This window comes from Sus scrofa, chromosome 4 (genome assembly GCF_054392235.1).
Source record: "Sus scrofa isolate SSC_HxYL_T2T_F1_AM1 chromosome 4, Sscrofa_HxYL_maternal_Yorkshire_Landrace_v2.0, whole genome shotgun sequence".
NCBI classification, from domain to species: domain Eukaryota; kingdom Metazoa; phylum Chordata; class Mammalia; order Artiodactyla; family Suidae; genus Sus; species Sus scrofa.
In genome coordinates, this window is record NC_139386.1 from 106631228 (window position 1) to 106651142 (window position 19915).

General features: G+C 51.7%; 1 protein-coding gene across 1 annotated transcript in view; it reads right to left on the reverse strand.

The window, feature by feature from the left end:
• Positions 1 to 19299, reverse strand: part of PHGDH (phosphoglycerate dehydrogenase) — a 32150-nt gene extending 12851 nt beyond the window's left edge. The window contains 5 exon segments of the mRNA NM_001123162.1: positions 6894 to 6992; positions 7078 to 7132; positions 10430 to 10495; positions 13223 to 13374; positions 19012 to 19299. Coding sequence (NP_001116634.1) covers positions 6894 to 6992; positions 7078 to 7132; positions 10430 to 10495; positions 13223 to 13374; positions 19012 to 19149 — 510 coding nt within the window. The 5' untranslated portion in view covers positions 19150 to 19299.
• Positions 19300 to 19915: the final 616 nt, after the last annotated feature.

The following is a 19915-nucleotide window of genomic DNA, read 5'->3' on the forward strand; positions in this document are numbered from 1 at the left end:
ACACCAGGAGACCGCATCCGGGGAGATGGAAGGGCGACGTCAGGTCCTGATGTGTCCTGGAAAGGTCACGTGTCCTAACATGTGAAAGCTGGGGCGCTTCCGGGTACACAATGTTGAGCTTAGAGAGGAGCCTCAGGAGATGCAGAAAGGGATTCCCCACCCCAATCCCAGCGCCTGGTCAGACTCCTGATGTGGGGGCAACAGAGGAAGCACAGCTTTTCCAACAGGGCTCCAGGTCCGAGTGCTGGCCGAGAAGGCAGCCTTGAGAGGCTGCTGCTCTGGTCCCGCTGGCTCACAGGGCCTGGAGAGCAAGGAGGCCTTCGGGATAGAGGGGCTCCACCTGAGGGGCCTGACTGCTACGCCCTCCCTCCAGCCCGGGGTTGAACTTGGGCACTTAGCCTTGAACTCTCAGCCCACACAATGAAGCCTTAAACAGAAACCCCATATAAAACCAGATCAATTCAAAGCGGCCGGGGGAGGGCACAGAGACTCCCACCTGCTATCTTCCTGGGCCCGCACCCTGGAAGTCCCTAAGGCCACTTACTAAGTCTAACACCCGAGGCTCTGGGAAGAAATTGAAAATGACTGCTCTAGGGCAGCAGGAAAGACTGAGAGGGGAACTGCCTATTCTGCGTGCCAACCGCTGAGTGCAGTGACGTGGCACCAGGACTGATTAATTACCATGAATCAGGAATAAAGATGGTGGTGGCAGCGGCGTGGGGCAAAGAGCACCAGATTGGAACCCAGGAGGCCCAGAGTCTGAGCTGGACTCCACCCCTTACTAGTCCTATTACCTTGAGCAAATGATCAACCTCCCTGGGCCTCAGTTTCCTTATCTGTAAAACCAGGATTACAGCATTGACCCCCAGAGGGTCACTGAAAGCCCAGGATCAAACACGCAGACCTCACTACCATGAGCAGGATCTGAAGGAATCGGTGACCACTGGGGCCTCGGGGTCAACGTCCGTCTCTCTGGGCTAACATCGGACTCATCACACCACTGGCCACAAAGAAACTGTTAAGAGATGCTGGTCTGTGCCTCAGAAAACCTTGATAAGAAAGTTCAAGGCTCAGTTCCTGGCTGGCAGGGGCCTGTTAACACATTCCAGGGGACGGGCCAGCTTGAAGGAGCTGAGCCTCCTGAGTTGTACCCTGCTAACCAGCAACACCAGGAAGAAAAAGTTTCAAGCATAAAGGATACTACAGAGGGTAAGACCCCAACGATTCAGAACTCCAGCGGGCTGCCAGAACCACTCCGAAATCCACATCTACACCTGAGGCTCAGAGCGGGTCAGCAGCTGCTCTTGGGTGGCATCCAAGGCTCCTTCCAGGAAGTAGCATCACAGGTGGGCCTTCTCCCACCCATACCCCAGGTGACACTGGGAAGCCACCCAGATAAGTGCTCTCTTCCCTGAGTGACCAGAGGGTCACAAAGAAAGGAAGGGAAGAGGGTGGGGTTCCCCAGCATCTGAGCACGAGAAGGTCTCTCCTGTGATATGAAGGAGGCAGCTCTTACATCCTGACACCTTAGAGAGGGTCACACATCAGTCATCCATTAATAGCCTAAGTGGTGATTAACAGCCCAGGGGACAGATCAGGCACAGGATAAGACCCCGAGTGCCAGGACCAAAGGATGTGATAAAGATAACCTTTGGGAGTTCCCCTATGGCTCAGTTCCCCTATGGATCGGGTGTTGTCACCCTGGCTTGGGTTGCCGCTGTGGTGCTGGTTCCATCCAATGGGTGCAGCCAAAACAAAACAAAACAAAAAAACTCCTTCATATGCTTTGCTGTCCTGCCCCAGCCAGCCCAACGAGCACTATTCCAAGTGTCCCTTATGCCTTCTGGTCCACTGTCTTTAATCAGGTTGTTCTCCAAAGGTGACTGTAACAAACCCAGTCCTTAATAACTTGACACCCTTTCCTAGGACCACACAGTGAACTCACTGCCAAGCCCATCTCACAGACTAAAGAAACTGGTAGCCATGGAGCTGATGGATGCTCAGAGATGTCAGGGCTTCTACCTCTCTGCCGATGTTCACACCATCCCCTCTTCACAGGCTGGCCCAGCAGTTATCCAGGCTTGCCTATGTGTCAGTTATGGGAGCTCACTGTCTCCTGAGACCACTCATTCCATCTTGGGCCAGCTCTGTCTGTCTGTAGCTCTGTCCTTCCAGCTTGCAGCTAGTGGTCCGCCGTGGATCTGCTTCTTAGCACAACTCTTCTAGGCCTTCCCTTTGGCAATTTGAAGGCTTCCCGTAGGACTCCCAAGTCTTTTTTTTTTTTGGTCTTTTTGGAGCCCTACTGCTGAACATGGATGTTCCCAGGCGAGGACTTGAATCAGAGCTGCATCTGAGACCACTGCCACAGCCACAGCAACTTGGGATCCGAGCCGCATCTGTGACCTATGCCGCGGCAACTCTGAGTCCTTAACCCAATGAGTGAGGCCAGGGATAGAACCCGAATCCTCGCAGACACTATGTTGGGCTCTTAACCTGCTGAGTCACGAGGGGAACTCCATGACTCCCCAAGTCTTGATTGGACTCGGGTACCCCCGTACCTCCAACCCTTTCTTCGGGAGCATGGACATGAGCTCCCCCCCACCCCCGATGTCTCTAAAGCTTCCACAGTCCTGAAGAACTTGGACTACTCTCAAATACTCACTTAGGGGCTGCTAGGTACAGAGCATGAAGAATGTCACCTCCCTTGCTCTGAAAGCCATTGTCCTTTTAATGCTGCTGCAAGTCATGGAATCTTTCCTGTCAACCAAATCACTGTTAACCACACTGCTATCAACCAAAGGCCTCCTCCCCTAGAAAGCCTTTTTAATTTTTTTCTCTTTTGGCTGCCCCATGGCATATGAAGTTCCCTGGCCAGGGATCAGATCTGAGCCACAGTTTTGACCTACGCCGGAGCTGCAGCAATGGCAACGCTGCAGCTGTGGCAACACTGGCTCCTTTACCCACTGTGATGGGCTGGGGATCCAACCTGCATCCCAGGGCTCCAGAGATGCCGCCAATCCTGTTGCGCCACAGCAGGAACTTCTAGAAAAGCCTGTTATCATCTCCCCCATACCCAAGTCTCATTGCTTTGGGGGCTCATATGTAGGGCACTGATATGCATTCCAGTGACATTTCCTATTAAAGGGTCTGCCTATTGTAGACGTCCTATGTCTTTCAGGACTTGATTCTGCGCTTTTCACTACTTCTCCCTACTTCCTATCAGCCACAAATGACTCATCATCCAGGCTATTGAAGAGAATGGTGGACAAGGCCGAACCCCCCACCGTTCCGTACTACCTGCCTCCAGATTGAGACCGATCCATCCTTGAACCGGGCACTAAACCCTTGGCACCAAGCTCACCAGCATCCATCACTGAGGGAATGGCCAGATACAAGCTCTTTGGCCTTACAACGCAATCCCGCGCAATGGTTTAAAAATATGGTAAACCTCTGTATTCCAAGATAGACGTTTTTATCTTAACCACACTAAACATTCTATTCTCTCTAGCCACAGAACTCCTCTAAAGGCAGAGAATGGTCTGCATTTCATGCAAGTACATAGGAAAAAAATCTGAGATGACCCAGACCAAACTGTTGTTACCTATGAGGAAACTAGGTTTGGGATAGTAATCTAGACCTTGATCTATATTTCAACTTTTTTTTCATGAGAATGCTCTCACTTATTACATGATTAAAATATAATTAAAATATAATTTTAAAGCATCGAGATATAAGACCTCTGGGGAGTCTCATGACCAAGACTAGCTTGAAGCCACCTGGGTTTAAGACCCTAAGCAGAGAGCATCCTCTCTGGATGCTGATAAACTGTCTCCTTTACAATTATTCAAGAATCTTCTTTCCTTCTTTGCCCTTTTGAAAATCTTGCTCGCCACAACTGTTCCAACATTAACAGAGGCTCGGGTGATGCAGGCCAGTGAACTCTCTGCCCTGAGACAAAATTCAGAACGTGTTAGGACACAGAAATGTGTTAGGGAGTTGGCTCAAAGTGAGCAGCGGACACCAAGAGAGGCCAGCTGGGCCAGGGAAGGACCCAACCGGGCAGCTCTTGAGGGGCTGGGGCTGGGGTGGGGGGGACTTTGCAAGGTGTGTTTCAGGGGTTACAAAGAAGCAAGACGGTCTTGGGTGACCCTCCAGAGACATCTGGACAGAAGAAAACCCCCAGCGAGGCAGCTACGTACTGCAACGCACAAGAAAGCACCCATGCCCTAAACACCATGCTGGAAATAAAACATTGGGGCATGTCTGGCGTGCTATGCCCAGAGACACAGATTAGCAGGCACTACACATCTCTGAGCCGCGTCAGCCACTTTCAGGGCTGATGCCCAAGGTCCTGCATCCCTCTGTGCCTATCAGAAGCAGTGGTTGAATAGCTGAGTGGTACCAGAGGAACAGACAAGTCTCAAGTCCTTGACAGTGAGTGTTCCTGAGCGAGGAGGGTCCAGTGTGCTGGGGCACCACTCGGAAAGGGACTGACTGTAGTGGAGTGGCTGCCGGGCCTGGCAACCATCCCAAAGTCCCATGTCAACAAGGAAATGCTCACCTGTTTGCTTACGTGTGCCCTGAACTTTACTTAACCCCTGACCCCTGCTGTTAGCTGATCAGAATTTTCCATGAGCTGAACTTTTACCCAGACCCCTCCCTGTGGCTTGGGGCATCTCGCCACTCCTGCACAAAGGACGTGGCTTTGGTTTGTTTTCATGATCAATGGATCCTGCTGCGCCACGCCCACCTCTCCAGTGAGCTACCAAAACACACCTGCCCTTCCCAGTGCTGAGGCTTAGGAACAACGTCTGGCTGATTTAAATCGCTATGGTAGGGGGGGGTTGTCCAGTGTGGTACAATGGAATGAATGCCCACCTGGTGCTCATCCACTGTCCATTTGCTGTGAGCCTTTAGCAAAGGCTTACAAACTCCACAGGTGGATACAAAATTAAGAGTTAGGGAGTTATCGCTGTGGCTCAGCAGTCACAAACCCAACTAGTATCTGTGAGGCTGCAGGTTCAATCCCTGGCCTCGATCAGTGGGTTAAGGCTCCAGTGTTGTCATAAGTTGTGGTATAGGTCACAGATGTGGCTCGGATCTAACGGTGCTGTGGAGTAGGCTGGCAGCTACAGTTCCGATTTGATCCCTAGCCTGGGAACTTCTATATGCTGTGGGTGCAGCCCTAAAAAGACAATAGAAAATGAAATAAAATTGAGGGTTAGGAGTTCCTGCTGTGGCACAACAGGGTCAGTAGTGTCTCTGTAGCACCAGGGCACAGGACCCCTGCCCAGCACAGCAGGTTAAAGGATCCGGTATTGCCACAGAGGTTGCAAATGTAGCTCAGATCTGATCCCTAGCCTGGGAACTCCATATGCCATGGGGCAGCCAAAAGAGGGAAAAAAAAGCACAAGTATGGGTTAATCTATAACGTTCCTATATCGGAGGTGGGAGAGACATGCAGGAAGGAGGGAGTAAGGGGAAAATCCACAGCGGCTCTATGTACATTTTTCTAGACCTAAAATGATCTGATTTTCAAAACTCTTTAATGTTTAACTAAAGCTCTCCCGGCTGCCGTTTGAACCCATAATCCATACCTTGGCAGCCAGAGTGACCATGGAGACGTCAGCCAGCCCTCCTAGCTCCTCATCGCCCTGGGCCACCTGGGCACCCCTGAGGGTCTCCTCTCTTGGCTGAATGGCCTCTCTCCTTGGCAAGGTCTCCTGGCTTGGTCCTGGGGGGTCTCACTGCTGCTGATGACTATGCTCCTTCAACCAGAAGAGCTACTAAGCTCCCGGAATAGGATAAGGCAGAGCCCTGGTGGGAGGCAGGGACCAGGGATGATTTTTGATTTTTGATTTTTTGATTTTTGATTTTTTTTTACTTTTTAGGACTGCACCCACAGCATATGGAGGTTCCCAGGTGAGGGGTCAAATCGGAGCTGCAGCTGCCAGCCTACACCACAGCAAAGTTGCATCTGGGACCTGGGCTGCAGCTTGAGGCAACACCATATTCTTTATTATTATTACTATTATTATTACCATTTTAATTTTTTGTTGTTGTCTTTTCTAGGGCTGCACCTGTGGCATATGGAGGTTCCCAGGCGAAGGGTCTAATTGGAGCTGTTGCTGCCAGCCTACACCACAGCCACAGCAACTCCAGATCCAAGCCATGTCTGCAACCTACACCGCAGCTCACAGCAACGCCGGATCCTTAACCCACTGAGCAAGGCCAGGGAGCGAACCTGCAACCTCGTGGTTCCCAGTCGGATTCGTCAACCACTGAGCCACAACGGGAACGCCCCAACACCATATTCTTAACCCACTGAGCAAGGCCAGTGTTTGAACCTGCATCCTCATGGACACTATGTTGGGTTCTTAACCCTCTGAGCCACAACGGGAACTCCAGGATCTGAGAAATGTGTGAGGTCTCCCAGCCGCCACAGGCTGTGTGATCATTTCAGAGGTGAGCGCCCTCCGATTTTTCTGGACTGTGGAAGGGGCTAGAAGATGGATGGACAGTCGCTCTGTTGTAAGGCTAGAAACGTGCTCCTGGTTTCTGAATTATCACAGGAGAGAGAAGCAGCCCTCACAAGGAGGCCCTCACAGCAGGGGCAGGAAGGGAGGGCAGGCTACACAAGGACTCAGGGCAGTTCCTCACCCTGGCGCTGAAGGACCTCCATCACTTATCGCCAGATTTTGAGTTCAAGGGTCAAGGTCAGCAGGTCAACGTTCTCTGCCTCCCTGGCTTTGCCCCCTATTTACTCAAGGGCTTTAAAGGGGCCTTGGGTCAGCCCCTCCGAGCACAAAGACTTTAGCTTCTCTCAAGCAAAGCTGCCTCTTCGAAACTGCTACAGGAAGCCCCACATCGAAGGGATCTGGGTGACCTCTTACCTTCATCCCAAAGGATTGCATCCGGGTGGCCACCTCTCTCCCAATTCTGCCCAGGCCGAGAATTCCCAGGACCTTTCCGTTCAGCTCTGTTCCCATGAACTGCAACCAAACAGGCAAAACCGTCAGCGCCCAGCATAGCCCTCGGGCACGGAGCCAGGTGGGATGAGGGAAGGGCGCTGCTCACCTTTTTCCGCTCCCATTTGCCATCCTTCATGGAAGCTGTCGCCTGGGGAATCTGCCTGTGAGGACAGACAAATTCAGTGCACCCACCCAGACACCTGCCAGCCCAGGAAGGAGGAGCCACACGAGGGCTGCAGAGCCACCACTTCTGCCAGTCATCCCCTAGGGAACCGAGCTCAGGCAGGGCGGGGTCTGGGGACTCAGGTTCAGAAACAGAGGACGGTCGAGGGAGTATAGTGGGGAGACCCCGGCAGGACCTGACAACCCTTGGCAAGCCCTTGGCAAGCCCTGGGGTTTCTGTCTCCAGCCAGGAGTCTGGGAGGAGGTTCTGATCCCATCTCGGCCACTGGAGTATCAACCTGAGTGACTGTGGGGGTTTAAAAAGCAATCGCTGATCCTTGGGGTGTGTAGGGATAAGGAAATGGGATATTAGGAGACTTGGATAATAGCAAATGTTCCAGAAGTTCAAGGATTTCCACTTTCCTATTGTATCCAGGGCCACAACCTGCATCTTCCACTATATTGGGGGACAGTGATTGCTTATTCTCCCCTGAGAGTCAGGCTAGATTGGGGTGGATGCGTGCTGTGGTCCACGTACTTCTACCATCACACCACCTCCTGCCTCCCCAACACCACCACCACCACCACACACACACACACACACACACACACACACACACACACACACACACTCCACAGCCTATCTCCTCCCGTTGGTCAACATGGAGGTTTTCCGAAGGAACCAAGGAAGCTAGGGCAGAGTTAAAGGTCAGAGGGCAAGCCATGGCATGCGGGACACAGTTCTCCAGGCTTATCTGGAAGCAAAAAAGGAAGAAATAGGAAGCAATGTTGAAACAATGCTCACAACACCTGCATTTGGGGAGGCACCGGGGGTCAAACACCTTGCCCAGCATCCCTCAATTAGAAGTAGCAGAATCAACTCAAAGTTAAGGAAGACATCCCCACCCTTTAGCCTCCTAAGTACTTAAATGCAGGCTCTCCTGCCGGCCACGAAATTCAGTGGTGTGTGCATGTCCGCGTGTGCAAGAGAAGATTCCAAGATTGCTGCTCCCGTATTTCCACTTCACTGCCCTCCTAGGAAAAGCCTTCGTTCCTGTCTACACGTTACCAGGGCACAGGCTTCCGTCTGAGGGTGAGGCAGAGGGGGGAATCTGTTCTACGATCAGAGGCCCACGAACTCCTGGCTAAACTCAGCAAAGATCAAGGAACAAGGTCAGGGAAGACGCTCCATCTCACTGCCCTGGCCCATCGGGCCCCTCTTCAGGGCGTCACTAAGGACAATGACTGGCCATGAGGAAGTGCTCCGTCCTCAGCAAAGCCAGCCTAATAACACACCCCCGACGGCCGGAGACAGACCCCCACCCCTGCCGCCTCTTCTGTTCTGTTACCTCCAGATTTCTGCTCACCCGACAGTGCGGTGCCAGCCAAGGGGCGGGTGTGCAGCCCCACGAAGCGCAGGAAACCCCCACCCGCTCCCAGGGTGCTCCAGCCAGCCGGCCACAGAGCCTCCCCAGCTTTCAACACGTTGGGGTCCTCACCAGGCCAGTCTGGGGTATCCATGACACCGGTGAGGGCCTGACTTACAAGGGAAAGTGAAGCAAACCTACGCTTGTTTGGTCTCCTCGCTTCCCTTCCGTGTCCTTGCTCTCCTCCTCCTCACCTGCTGCAGTTTGCTTCTGTTCAGAGCCCCCCCCCCGCCCCAGGGAGGCCCATCCAGGCCGGCTCTCCACCCACGTAGTCCCACATTCCCAACTTTACCGTCCACACCTCCCGTCCCCTCCTCCTGCGGCCTGATTAGACCAGGTCACAGAGACTGGTCATTGCTTCTGACAGGGTATGTGTTTCCTAGTTTGGATGCATCTTCATTGAGCAAGGTCGTGATGAATGGGGAACAGGGGAGCTTCCCTCAAATCATACCCCTTGGCCGACTCCTTGAAATAAAGATGGTCCTAGAATAGGATGAAAAAGATTCCTGGCTCCCAAAGGAAACTCCACCTCAAGAAAAAAATTGGGAGTAAAAGAAAGCTGCCCTAAGACCTTTCCTTCCCTCAAATCCCCCACCCCAAAAACACCACTGCATTTAATAGCACAAGTGACACAAGGGCGCCAGGCCTGGCCCCTTCTCCGGGTATCCTGGGAGACCCAGGCAGCAGCCCAGGAACCTCTTCCAGGCTGGTTCCCTTCCACTGTGCAAGTCCTCCCCGTTCCTCCACCCTCTCTCTATCCTTCTCTCCTCTTCACTACCCAGTGAAGCGCAGTGAGTATCCAAGATCTCAGGTAGACACTTTAGGGACACGTCAGAACAAAGGTGAACTCCCCCCCGACTCTCTCCCAGCAGAAGGGTCGTGCCATTCTCAGCCCCTGAAGGTGTCAGGCCTGCGTAGAGAAGTTAAAGGGTCCTGGAAGCCTGGGTTCCCCAGTTTAAGGAGCCAAGGATCTGCGAAGGGACCTGGAGAAGCTTCCTGCCTGTCCACTGGCTCCCAGCCCTTCCTGCGGACTCACCGCCTGTTTAACAGCCGTGCCTCACACGGTCAATGCACCACCCAGCACAGCAGGACTCATGCCCACAGTGCACCGTGTCCACTGGCCGCTGACCCTGACGTTATGAATCCACAGGTCAGCACAGGGACCCCAGGGAAGCTTTCTATTGCATTCTGTCACCTACAGATCTGTGAGGATAGTGAGAGAGGTGAGCCTGGGGGCCAGGCAGATGAGCAAGGGACTCCCCAGAACTAAATGGAGACCGGCCTGACTTAGAAGGGAAAGTAAAGCAAATTCCCAGCTAGGGAATCCAGTGGATGAATGAACACTCAGCTTAATCTCCAAGAATGAGAGTTACAGAGATGATGGAGAACGATGCTCCAGGCAGCAGAGACGGCAATTGCAAGGCTTAGAGGTTAGAGAAGGCACTGTGCATGCGTGTGTGCGTGCGTGTGTGTGTGTGTGTATGTGTGTGTGTGTGTGTGTGTGTGTGTGTGTGTGTGGACACCTACTGTAGTGGCTGGCACGGAGGGTGGGCGTGGAGGGTGGAAACGATAAGGAGAAACAGAAGATCACACACATACACCAATTTCCTCAGTGAGCCTGCTCTGCTCCGAGGTAACGCAGCAGCCGGGTAACCGCCCCTCCTCCAGGTGCAAGCCACCTAAGCCTCCCGACTGTGGTGCCAGAACCAGAGAAAACTTTCAGGGGAGGACTGATGGCCTTGAAGGTTCTTAGCAGCCTGCATGTCGCTGAGCAGAAGCGTTTCGAAGTTTCTCTGGTCAGTTTACTTAGGGAGTCGAAACAGTTGACATACCGCAGAGAGTGACTCGGCTCAGAAGTCAGGGACTTACCTGGCCAGGCACAAGATCATCCCACAGGTGAGCTCCGCGGCACTGAGGCTGTTTCCATTGGGGGTGCTAAAGGCGAAGAAGAGAGGGGACCTCAGCGGGCCAGACCCAGGAGTCCCACTCCCGTCCCAGTGGGAAGACCAACGCATGCCGTGCTCCCTCTCCTGCTCCATGAGCCTACCTGTCCTTTCTTTTCCATTTTAACTTTATAGGGTTTTTTTCTTTTACATTTTTAAAAATCGAAGTACAGTTGAGGTACAAGATTATATAAGGGACAGGTGTATAACATAGTGATTCACAACTTGTAAAGATTAGGCTCCATTTATAGTTATCATAAAATATTGGAGAGTTTCCCTGTGTTGGGCAAAATATCCTTATAGCTTATTTTATACCTAATGGTTTGTAGCTCTTAATCCCCTCCGCCCCCCGCCACAGGTAACCACAGTTTGTTCTATCTGGGAGTCTGTTTCCTTTTTTTTTATTATAGTTACTAGTTTAATGTATTTTTCAGATTCCACATATAAACAATATCATGCAGTATGTGTCTTCCTCTGCCAGACTTATTTCGCTTAGCTTAATACCCTCCAAGCCCATCCATGTTGCTGCAAATGGCAAAACTTCCTTCTTTCAATGGCTAAGTAGTATATTCTCTCTCTATATATATATATAGATATCTATATATATCTATATAGATATATAGATATAGATATAGATCATATATCATAACTTCTGTATTCATTCCTCTGCTGATGGGCACCGAGGTTAATTCCCTATTTTGGCAATTGTAAATGGCGCTGCTATGAACACTGGGGTGCATGATCTTCTCAAATGCGTGCTTTTGGTTTTTCTGGATCTATACCAAGGAGTGGAATTGCTGTGTCGTATGGTAGTTCTACTTTTAGTTTTTTGAGAACCCTCCATACTGTTTTCCATAGCGGCTGCACCAATTTACTTTCCCACCAACAGTATACAAAGGTTCCCTTTCCTCCACATCCTCACCAACATTTTGCGCTCACCTGTTCAAACCGCCGAGCCCACGCCACCGCCCTGGGTTCTGTGCTGTACTCCTGCCCTAACCACAGGGTTGGAAGAAAACCCCTTTGCCCTGGCTCTATGTTTTCCTGAGGTGGGACCTCCACTACAGAAACACAGCTGGCCTCTCTCTACCCAACTCACTTCTCCCGAAGCAGAAAAGTATTCCACTCTATCGGGAGAGATATGTGGGGCTCAGCCCTTTTCTCTCTTCTCTTATGTCAGGGTCGACCTGCCTTCAGAAAGCCCAGATCCCTGCTGCTCCAAGCTGTCGATCTTACCGAGGCAGTGCCTGTGACAGATGCAGAGCTCAGCCCCTTGCCCACAGACCTTCGTCAAGTTACCTGACCTGGCTTTTATTAGGAACAAAGCTAATATTTTTATCTCCTCCTGTTTGATGTCTCCTGTCTCCCAACAAGTTCTGCACTGAGAAAGCTTCCTCACACATTGAATCATGGGGCAATGCTGACTCTACCATCTTACAGAAAAGAAAATAGACATAAAAGCCATGAAACTATTTTTTTCTCAAAGGCGCTTTTTTGGGGGGATAATTTATTAACACATGTTCACCTCCCTTCCCTCTACTGGGACTCAGCTTCTCTGGAAATGAAGGTTATGGGGAGAAAAAAACATCAAAAGATTCTATTTTTTTTAAATTAAAAATCAAAATGTTCTCTCGGGGCACAGCAGGTTAAGGATCCAGCATTGTCACTGTAGTGGCTCAGGTCATGGCTGAGGCTCAGATTTCATCCCTGGCCCGGGAACTTCCACATGCCATGGTGTGGTCAAAAAAACAAAACAAAACAAAAAAACAAAACTAAAAATCAAGAAAAAAGGATTCTCAGTATCTGTTTTTCCATAAGAACAAGTGGGTTCCTGTGGCCCCATGAAACGACCAGGCTACATGCGTTGGGGGCAAAAGGACTGGTGCCCCCGGGTCCAGAGCAGGATGTAGGATGGGTTACCATGACCGTTTCTTCTGTGGGATGTTGACTCAAGCAGAGGCTTAGGTCAGGTAACCCCTATGCTACAGAGGGAAGTGGAGGGAAGGAGGGGAAGGTCTCAAGGACAACGAGGCTCCCCACAGAAGAGAAAAGGCTTGAGGACAGAGGAGTGCACCAGGGATAACCATCTACGTGTCAGACAGGAACCAGAACTGGGTATCACCCGGCGCTGGCAAGCGGCCATGACCTCTGCCCCAGGCGTCTGCAGAAACAGCTCTAAAGGAGACCCTTCTTCTCTTGACCCTGGAGTGCGAAAGAGAAATTGGGGTCCTGACCCCAGAAGGGCGAGGGGAAGGGAGGAAGAGAAAGGATGGAGAGTCTGCCTACCAGCAAAAGTTGTGCATCGTCACAGTGGGGAGCATCGGGACCCAGAGCCGACAACACGGGGCTCCCGACAGAACGACGGCGGGGGCGGGGCTGAGGCAGGACGGAGACCAGCGCACTCACATTCTTCTGATCCCCAACCAGGCTGCAGACGTGCAAGCGCCTGGGGGGGGGGGGGGGTGCGGATTCCACCCCTACACTGACATTTTATGTTTTAAAACTAGAATGTGGGGGGTTTGGGAAGCCCTCCGAGATTATAGAGAGCTTCAGTGTCAAACACCCGGGGAACCAGTAGGCTGTGCTGACAAACCTCCCACCCCGCTCCCTGCCTGGAGCACGTGGCCTCCTGGAAGCCCTTCTCACATGACCCAACTTTCTCTACCGGTTTTTCCTCCCTCCGGGCGGTCCCGTCTCCACCCCTACCCCCACGACTTACTTCATGACCAGGATCCCCTTCCTGGTGGCAGCTTCCAGATCCACGTTGTCCACGCCCGTGCCGGCCCTGCCCACCACCTGGAGCTTCTTGGCCGCGTTGATGACATCGGAGGTCACCTTGGTGGCCGAGCGGACAATAAGGCCTTCGCAGTCCTGAAGCAGAAACAGAAACACCCAAGTCCACAGTTGGTCACAGAGACCTGGTAGAGCCTCTCTGTCCAGAGAGCGAGTTCCTGCAGGCCGGCTGGCTTTAGATATATTCAGGAAAAGAGGCATGTGTATCTGCACACACAGCGGACAGCCTCAGTCCGTCAGGCTTGGGTTCAAATCCAAGCTCCAGCCCTGAGGAGCTATGACTCTGCGCTTTGGCCTTCCTCCATGTGAGGAAGAAACGAGCCAGGACAGGTCCAACACCTGGATGACATCTGGCCCTGCTCAATGGACATCACTTCCTCCATCTGACATGGGCCGTCTAAAGGAGAGAGACGGGATCAGATTCTGCTTTGTAACTCCCTATGCCTGGTACACAGAAGGCATTCAATAAATGCTGGTTGGCTGAATGAATAAAACAAGTGAATAAAAGACAGATTATTAAAAGAAAAACAATTCTTAAAATAGAGACCAAAGTAAAGGGGGGAGGGGCACCATTAAACTGGGCTATAGTTACTTGGAAACCCAGGAAAGAGTAGACTAAAACGATACATATGTGAAAAATCCGACTTTCTGGATTCTTCAGCCATTTTACTTAGGCTAAGCCAGGTCCCATGACCGTCTTGCCCAGGCTCATATATTTGCAGAATAAGGTATAATTGCAGAATAAGGATATTACTGCCAAACGCCCACTAAGAACCCCTATGCAAAGGAGAAGGTAAGCATACTCGCCCCCACACTGGCTGTCCCAGGTTGGTGAGGAAGCAGCAAGGGTCCCTGTCCGAGCAGCAAGCTGGGAACCGAGGGGCTGGGGTTCTAGTCCTAGGGCTGTCCTGTCAAGCTGGGTCACTGTGCCAAGCCATGTCACCCCCACCCCTGGTCTCCTGGAACATAAATGCTTTGGGGTCCCTCTCACATCTGATCTGACACCCATGAGTGTAAGTCACTCTGCATTTCCCTAGGGGAGCATCCAGCTGGGTCCCCTGAGAACCGTCTCTCTTCCCTCCCCACTGCACGGACTCCGGAGGCAGAGAAAGGCCATGGGCATCTGGCTCCAAGGGCATGGCCCACATTGTGTTTACTGTGCACAAGCCTGGAGCCTAGGACCAAGTTTGGGCAAGTCACACGCAGAGAGAGCAGAGGGTTCTTTCTCTCCGAAGAGGAGACGAGGGAGGAAGCTCATGCTGTAGCCTCTTTAGATCCGGAGAGCTTCTCAACACTGGGCTGACTGTTCAAGAGAGGCTACAGAATTACTTCTCTGGAAAGGACTTTAAGCATCCCTACTGCCTGGGGGCTGTGCCAGAATGCAGAGAGCTAGCTGGAAAGGAGCCTTTATGGGGACTCCGAGCCCTTTCATGCCTGGGGTCCTGAAACAGAAAGCTCTTGCAAGGCTCTCTCCAAAGCTGGCAGCCCTTCTCCAAACTCTGCTTCTCACAGGACAGGCGGACTGCATTGGAGGATGCAGACTCCCCAGGGGCCCATGCTATTCCTGCAGGCCCTGGGGACAAGCGTAGAAACAGGACCTCGAGTTTTCCTTTAAGGAACAGCCCCTCTCTGTGGAAGGATCTCCCTTCTGGAGATTTACCCTGCAGCCTCTCTCGACTTTTCCCTCAGGGGTGGGCATGTCCCTCAAACTAGCATTGTTTGAAGCCAAGTCGAAGAGCCTCCAGCCAGACCAGCACAGCTTGCTGGGCCCAAGCAGCCATCTGCCTTTCCAGGCTCCCACTCAGCAGATGCTGGTTCTTTGTGGTCCGGGCACCAGCTTATGATCCAAGTTCCCAAGCTTTCAAGACCTCTTACACCCTTAGCCACCCCTGTTCCATTCCAGTCTTCACTCAGTCACATCAGCAATTATTTCATTCAATCAGCACACATTTATTGAGAGCCTATGTGCCACCCTATCTCCTGTGGATCCCACAACACCCCGGCACTCCCAGGCACCGACCCCTTCTCAGGCTCCAAGTCACCCCTCCAAGATGTGCCGCCCCGCTCTTCTGCTTTACTGATGCACTGCAGGCCTTTGCAAATCCACCCACAGCCTTGTAACTCCTTATAACTTTCTTCTGTGTATCTGTGTAGGAGCTCCAGCTGAAACAAGCAGTCGTTACATTTCATCTTTCTCCCCACATCCTTCTCCCTACTCCCAGTCCCTCAGCTGCCTTGGAGCTGGAAAACAGCAGGCCACTGTTCTGCTGGATTTATGGCTGTTCTGGACAAACTGCCAATTCAGCAGTGGAAACCCATTCACCTTCCTCAAGTTCACACATGCTTCCTTTCCCAAGGAGGACAGGCTCAGCCTTGGGGGTGATTCTGGCATTGCTCCTGCCTCTGACTTAAATCCTAGGGAAAGTCATGACCCTAAATCCTCCAGGTCATGTTCCCCAGCTACAGAGAAGGCAGGTGGCCGCTGTTTGGCACAATATGTGTGATCCTGATTAAGGAGATGGCTCTTTAACGTTTGCAGACCAAATCTGAGCATGAAGGCTGGAAATCTGCTATTATAAAAGAGCCTTTCAAAACATGGACTCTTGAATGGAAATTTACCCCCTTCTTTTCCTTTCTTAAAATTCTAAGATAAAAAGGTGGTTCCCTAAGTTAAACGCCTGTGCTTGGTGGATTCTAACCAGCATTACTATTTAATAAAACAGAAGAAAAAATCAGAAGGCTGCACATACCTAACGGGTATCTTTCATGAAACTTTAGTGTATGTGTGAACACGTGTGTGAATACTGACTTATGCTATAAAATGAATTTACTAGTGTGGGTCAGTTTGAAAGTTTAAAAACCACTTATGAGTGGTCAGAATTAACTGTTCCTGTATATCAGGTTTATTTAAGATGTGACATCTGCTGACGGAAGGGGGCAGACTGTCTAAAAGTTTTGCTGAGTTCCAAACAAGATGTTTTATTTTTCCAAGCCAGTTTTTTTCCAAACTTTTGACTAAGACCCACATTTAAGTTGTGATTTTCTACTCACTTACCCCCCCACCCCACCCCCACACACAGAGCACAATCACACACATAATTGAAACAAATTTCCTGACATAGTCCTTAGCCTGACTAGCTGCATTGGCTCTTGGGTATTGCTTATTTTGTTTTTTTTTTAAATGCAAATCATGACCCATTATCCACTAATGAGCTGTGACTTGCTTCAAGACTGGAAAGCAGGTTTTTAAGGAATGATTGTACTTCCTAACCACCGGCTGTGAGAGACAGTAAACCCTCTCTGCTCAGAATACCAGGGAGCAGCAATGGAGGCCAGGCCTGGTTCAGACAATGTCTTCAGGTTGTTTCCTTCAGTATTAGAAAGGTTTAAATGGGGGGGGGGGCACTAACCCAGACACCTCTCCATGCAGATTAGCAAGACAGAGTGCAGATATGAGGACCCTCCAGTGGCCCAAGGAGACTCGCCCACATTCCAAACCTAGTGTTTTACAAAGACCCTAAGACAGGGCACTCCCAAGTCCCCTGAAACTATAGTCAGCAAACACCCCTCCTCCTCTCCTGCCAGGAGTTTGGGTTTTATTTTATTTTTTTATTATTATTATTATTATTTTGTCTTTTTAGGGCCGCACTGCAGCATAAAGAGGCTAGGGGTCAAATTGGAGCTGTAGCCACTGGCCTACACCACAGCCACAACAACGTCAGATCCAAGCCGCATCTGCGGACCTACACCACAGCTCATGGCAACGCCAGATCCTTAACCCACTGAGCAAGGCCAGGGACCGAACCTGCATCCTCAGATTCATTTCCACTGAGCCATGTTAAGAACTCCATTGCCAGGAGTTTTCAATGCCTTTAAAACATCCTCCAAGTTCTAGCTCCAGACTCCCAGCACCCACCCGCTGACTTCCTTGGAACCCCTCCACTACAGGCCAAGGCCTCCCATTCTTGTCAATTCTACACTTACCACTCCTTCACCCCGCCCTAATTAAAATTTCTTAATTTCCATAAGAAAGCCGTAAAGCCCCAAGTCTAGGACACTTCCCAACCTGGTGCTCTGGTGGAGATGAGGTCTAGACTGGTCTAGAGACCACTCCACTGCCTTCTGGCTACTACCTAGAGCCAAAGCCATTGACACCATCTCCACAAAAGAGAACGTGGCAGGTGTGAGGCACTGGCCTCCCATCCAGTCCTAGGGTGCTCCGAGAATCAGGTCCTGAGCCCAGGCTGATCACCCCTTTATCTCCACTTGTGCTGCAGCAGATCAGGCAACAGCCAGGCTTCTAGAGGGTCTCAGCAGTCAAGTACTGTGTCATCTGGTGGCCAGGCTCCCTAACTAGCCTACAAGCTTTTTGAAGACAGGGACCAACCAATCGGACACTTCTCTGAATACAGGCCACAGGCTGTAAACAGCACCATGGGGAGTGCACGGCAGGGGTTCAACAGCCAAACACAGCAGCAGATACTGGCACAGTCTGAGAAGCATGCATGCGAGTGCCCCACAGCTAAAGCAACAGCAGCTGCCCCCGCGGTTTGATGTAAGGGACCAGGGGAGCAGAGAAGGGTGGCGGGGATGGATAGGCTCCCCGAAACTGGTTGAGCTAGGTAGGAGCCTACACGTTGGGCTGTGGAAGTTGAGTGGCGGGGAGAATACTTCTGACAGGTGGGGTAGAGACCCCTGGGCTTTGGATGCAGCACAGAAGTATGAAGTCCAAGAACTGAAGAGTTCACAGAATAAATGTTATAAGCCTGGACGAGGCCACCAAGTCCCACAGGATGTTGACAAACAAGGCAGACAAAGATTTGAATTAGACTACACAGCAAACACAACAAACGGTGATACGTTCCTGAAGATGTTCTAAGAAATATAAAATTTCCAGGGCGTGTGGGATCTAGTCTGATCTGGTCATTCCTGACCACGGTGGGGACCTCCGCCAAGGCCATGGAGAGCTGGGACTAAGCCTGGACAGCTGCGGCTAGCGGCTCGCGGCTCGCGCCGGCATCTCGGGAGCCCACAGCCCGTCCCCCTTCCTCCAAGAGCTCCCAGGAGGCCGAGGGGCGGTGAAAACTCTCAGCAGTCTTGCATCAGACGAAAGGCGGGTATGCCGTTTGCTGCCCCAGCCTGGCAGCCTTTCCTGCAGCTTCTCTAGCAGCCACGAGACAGGCTGGGACTCCGCCAGCCAACACTCCACCTCCCCCCACCCCCCCGCTGCCCCAGGGAAGGTAGGACTTGGCTGGGCAAGCCAGGGCTTGGCCGGGGAAGGATCGCTGGTCCCTGAGCTCCACCGAGGGAAGCCACTTTGGCGCTCCTCCCCCGGCGCCCTCCGCGCGAGGCAGAGGAGGCGCTGAACTGCCAGGGCCACTGTGCGCAAGGGGGAGCCGCGTTGGCATCCGGCGGGCAGCATGCAGGACAAGTTGGAGCAGCCTGCACTTTGCAATGCTGGCGGAGGCATGCCAACAAGAAACAGGCAGTTGCAGACGGAACGGAAAGTTTGCATCCTGCAGCTTGCCACCATTTGGTCCTCCCTCCAACTTCTCCCTGACCCCCTCCCCAACCCCCAATTTCCGTAAACCCCGAGACTGACTGACACCAGGGATGGGAGTGGGGCGCGGGGGTGGGGCGCGCTGGGCCGGGCTCGGTGAGCCGGGGTTCGCGGAGGATGCCACCGAGCCCTCGTCTTTCTCCCGTTCATCTAACCTGCAGCTCGGCTATCAGCTCCTCTTTGCTCAGATTCTGCTTCTCCACCACCTGCAACCCTCCATCTTGCAGGATCTCCCGGCAGCAAGGGTCCAGGCTATCACTGATAAGCACTTTCCGTAGATTTGCAAAAGCCATTACTGGAGTCGGCCTCAGAAACTGCAGCTCGCCCGGGGCAGAAACACCTAAACCAAACCGCAAAGCAGCTCTTCCGGCTGGCGGGCTTCTGTAACTGGGCAGGATTCACGATCTCCCGCTCCCCCTTTATCTCCCCCTCCTGCTCCTACCATCTCCTTCTGATTGGACAGAAATGCTCCAACTCTCTGTGGCTCCGCCTCCTCCTCGCAGTTCTGAGCCTTCAGATCCCACGCCCATTTAATTATTCTCCAGAGATGAATTTCTCAATCTAAGCCAAAACTTTTCCCTACACCTGGTGAGCACAGTTTATGCTGACTTGCTGATTCATATCTGAAACAAACTGGGAAATACTCGTTCTCATCGTGAGAGAAATGTTTCACCCTCACTTCTTTCCTCCTAAGGACTCATGCACGAATTCCTTAACAGGAATTTATTGAGCGCACCTACTATGTGCAAGACAGGGTAGTGAATGCTGAAGCGGCTCCAATATCAAAAAGACATAGCCCTTTCCTCGGTGATGTAACATCAAGGATACCAAGGACACAAACATGGAAAAGCTAAATAGTAAAAAGCAATAGAAAACTGTTTCTGAGACCTCACTAAGCAGTGATTAATCTCAAATGAAGGATGCAATGAGAGTTATGAGCTTAAGAGATCAAAGGCCTGGATGTATTTGGACCAGCCAGGAGGTTTGTTCGAGTTCAATAGTCTCTTCTTCCTCTGCTTCCTCTCTGATTATAACAAAGAAGAAAAGGAAAATGAGACG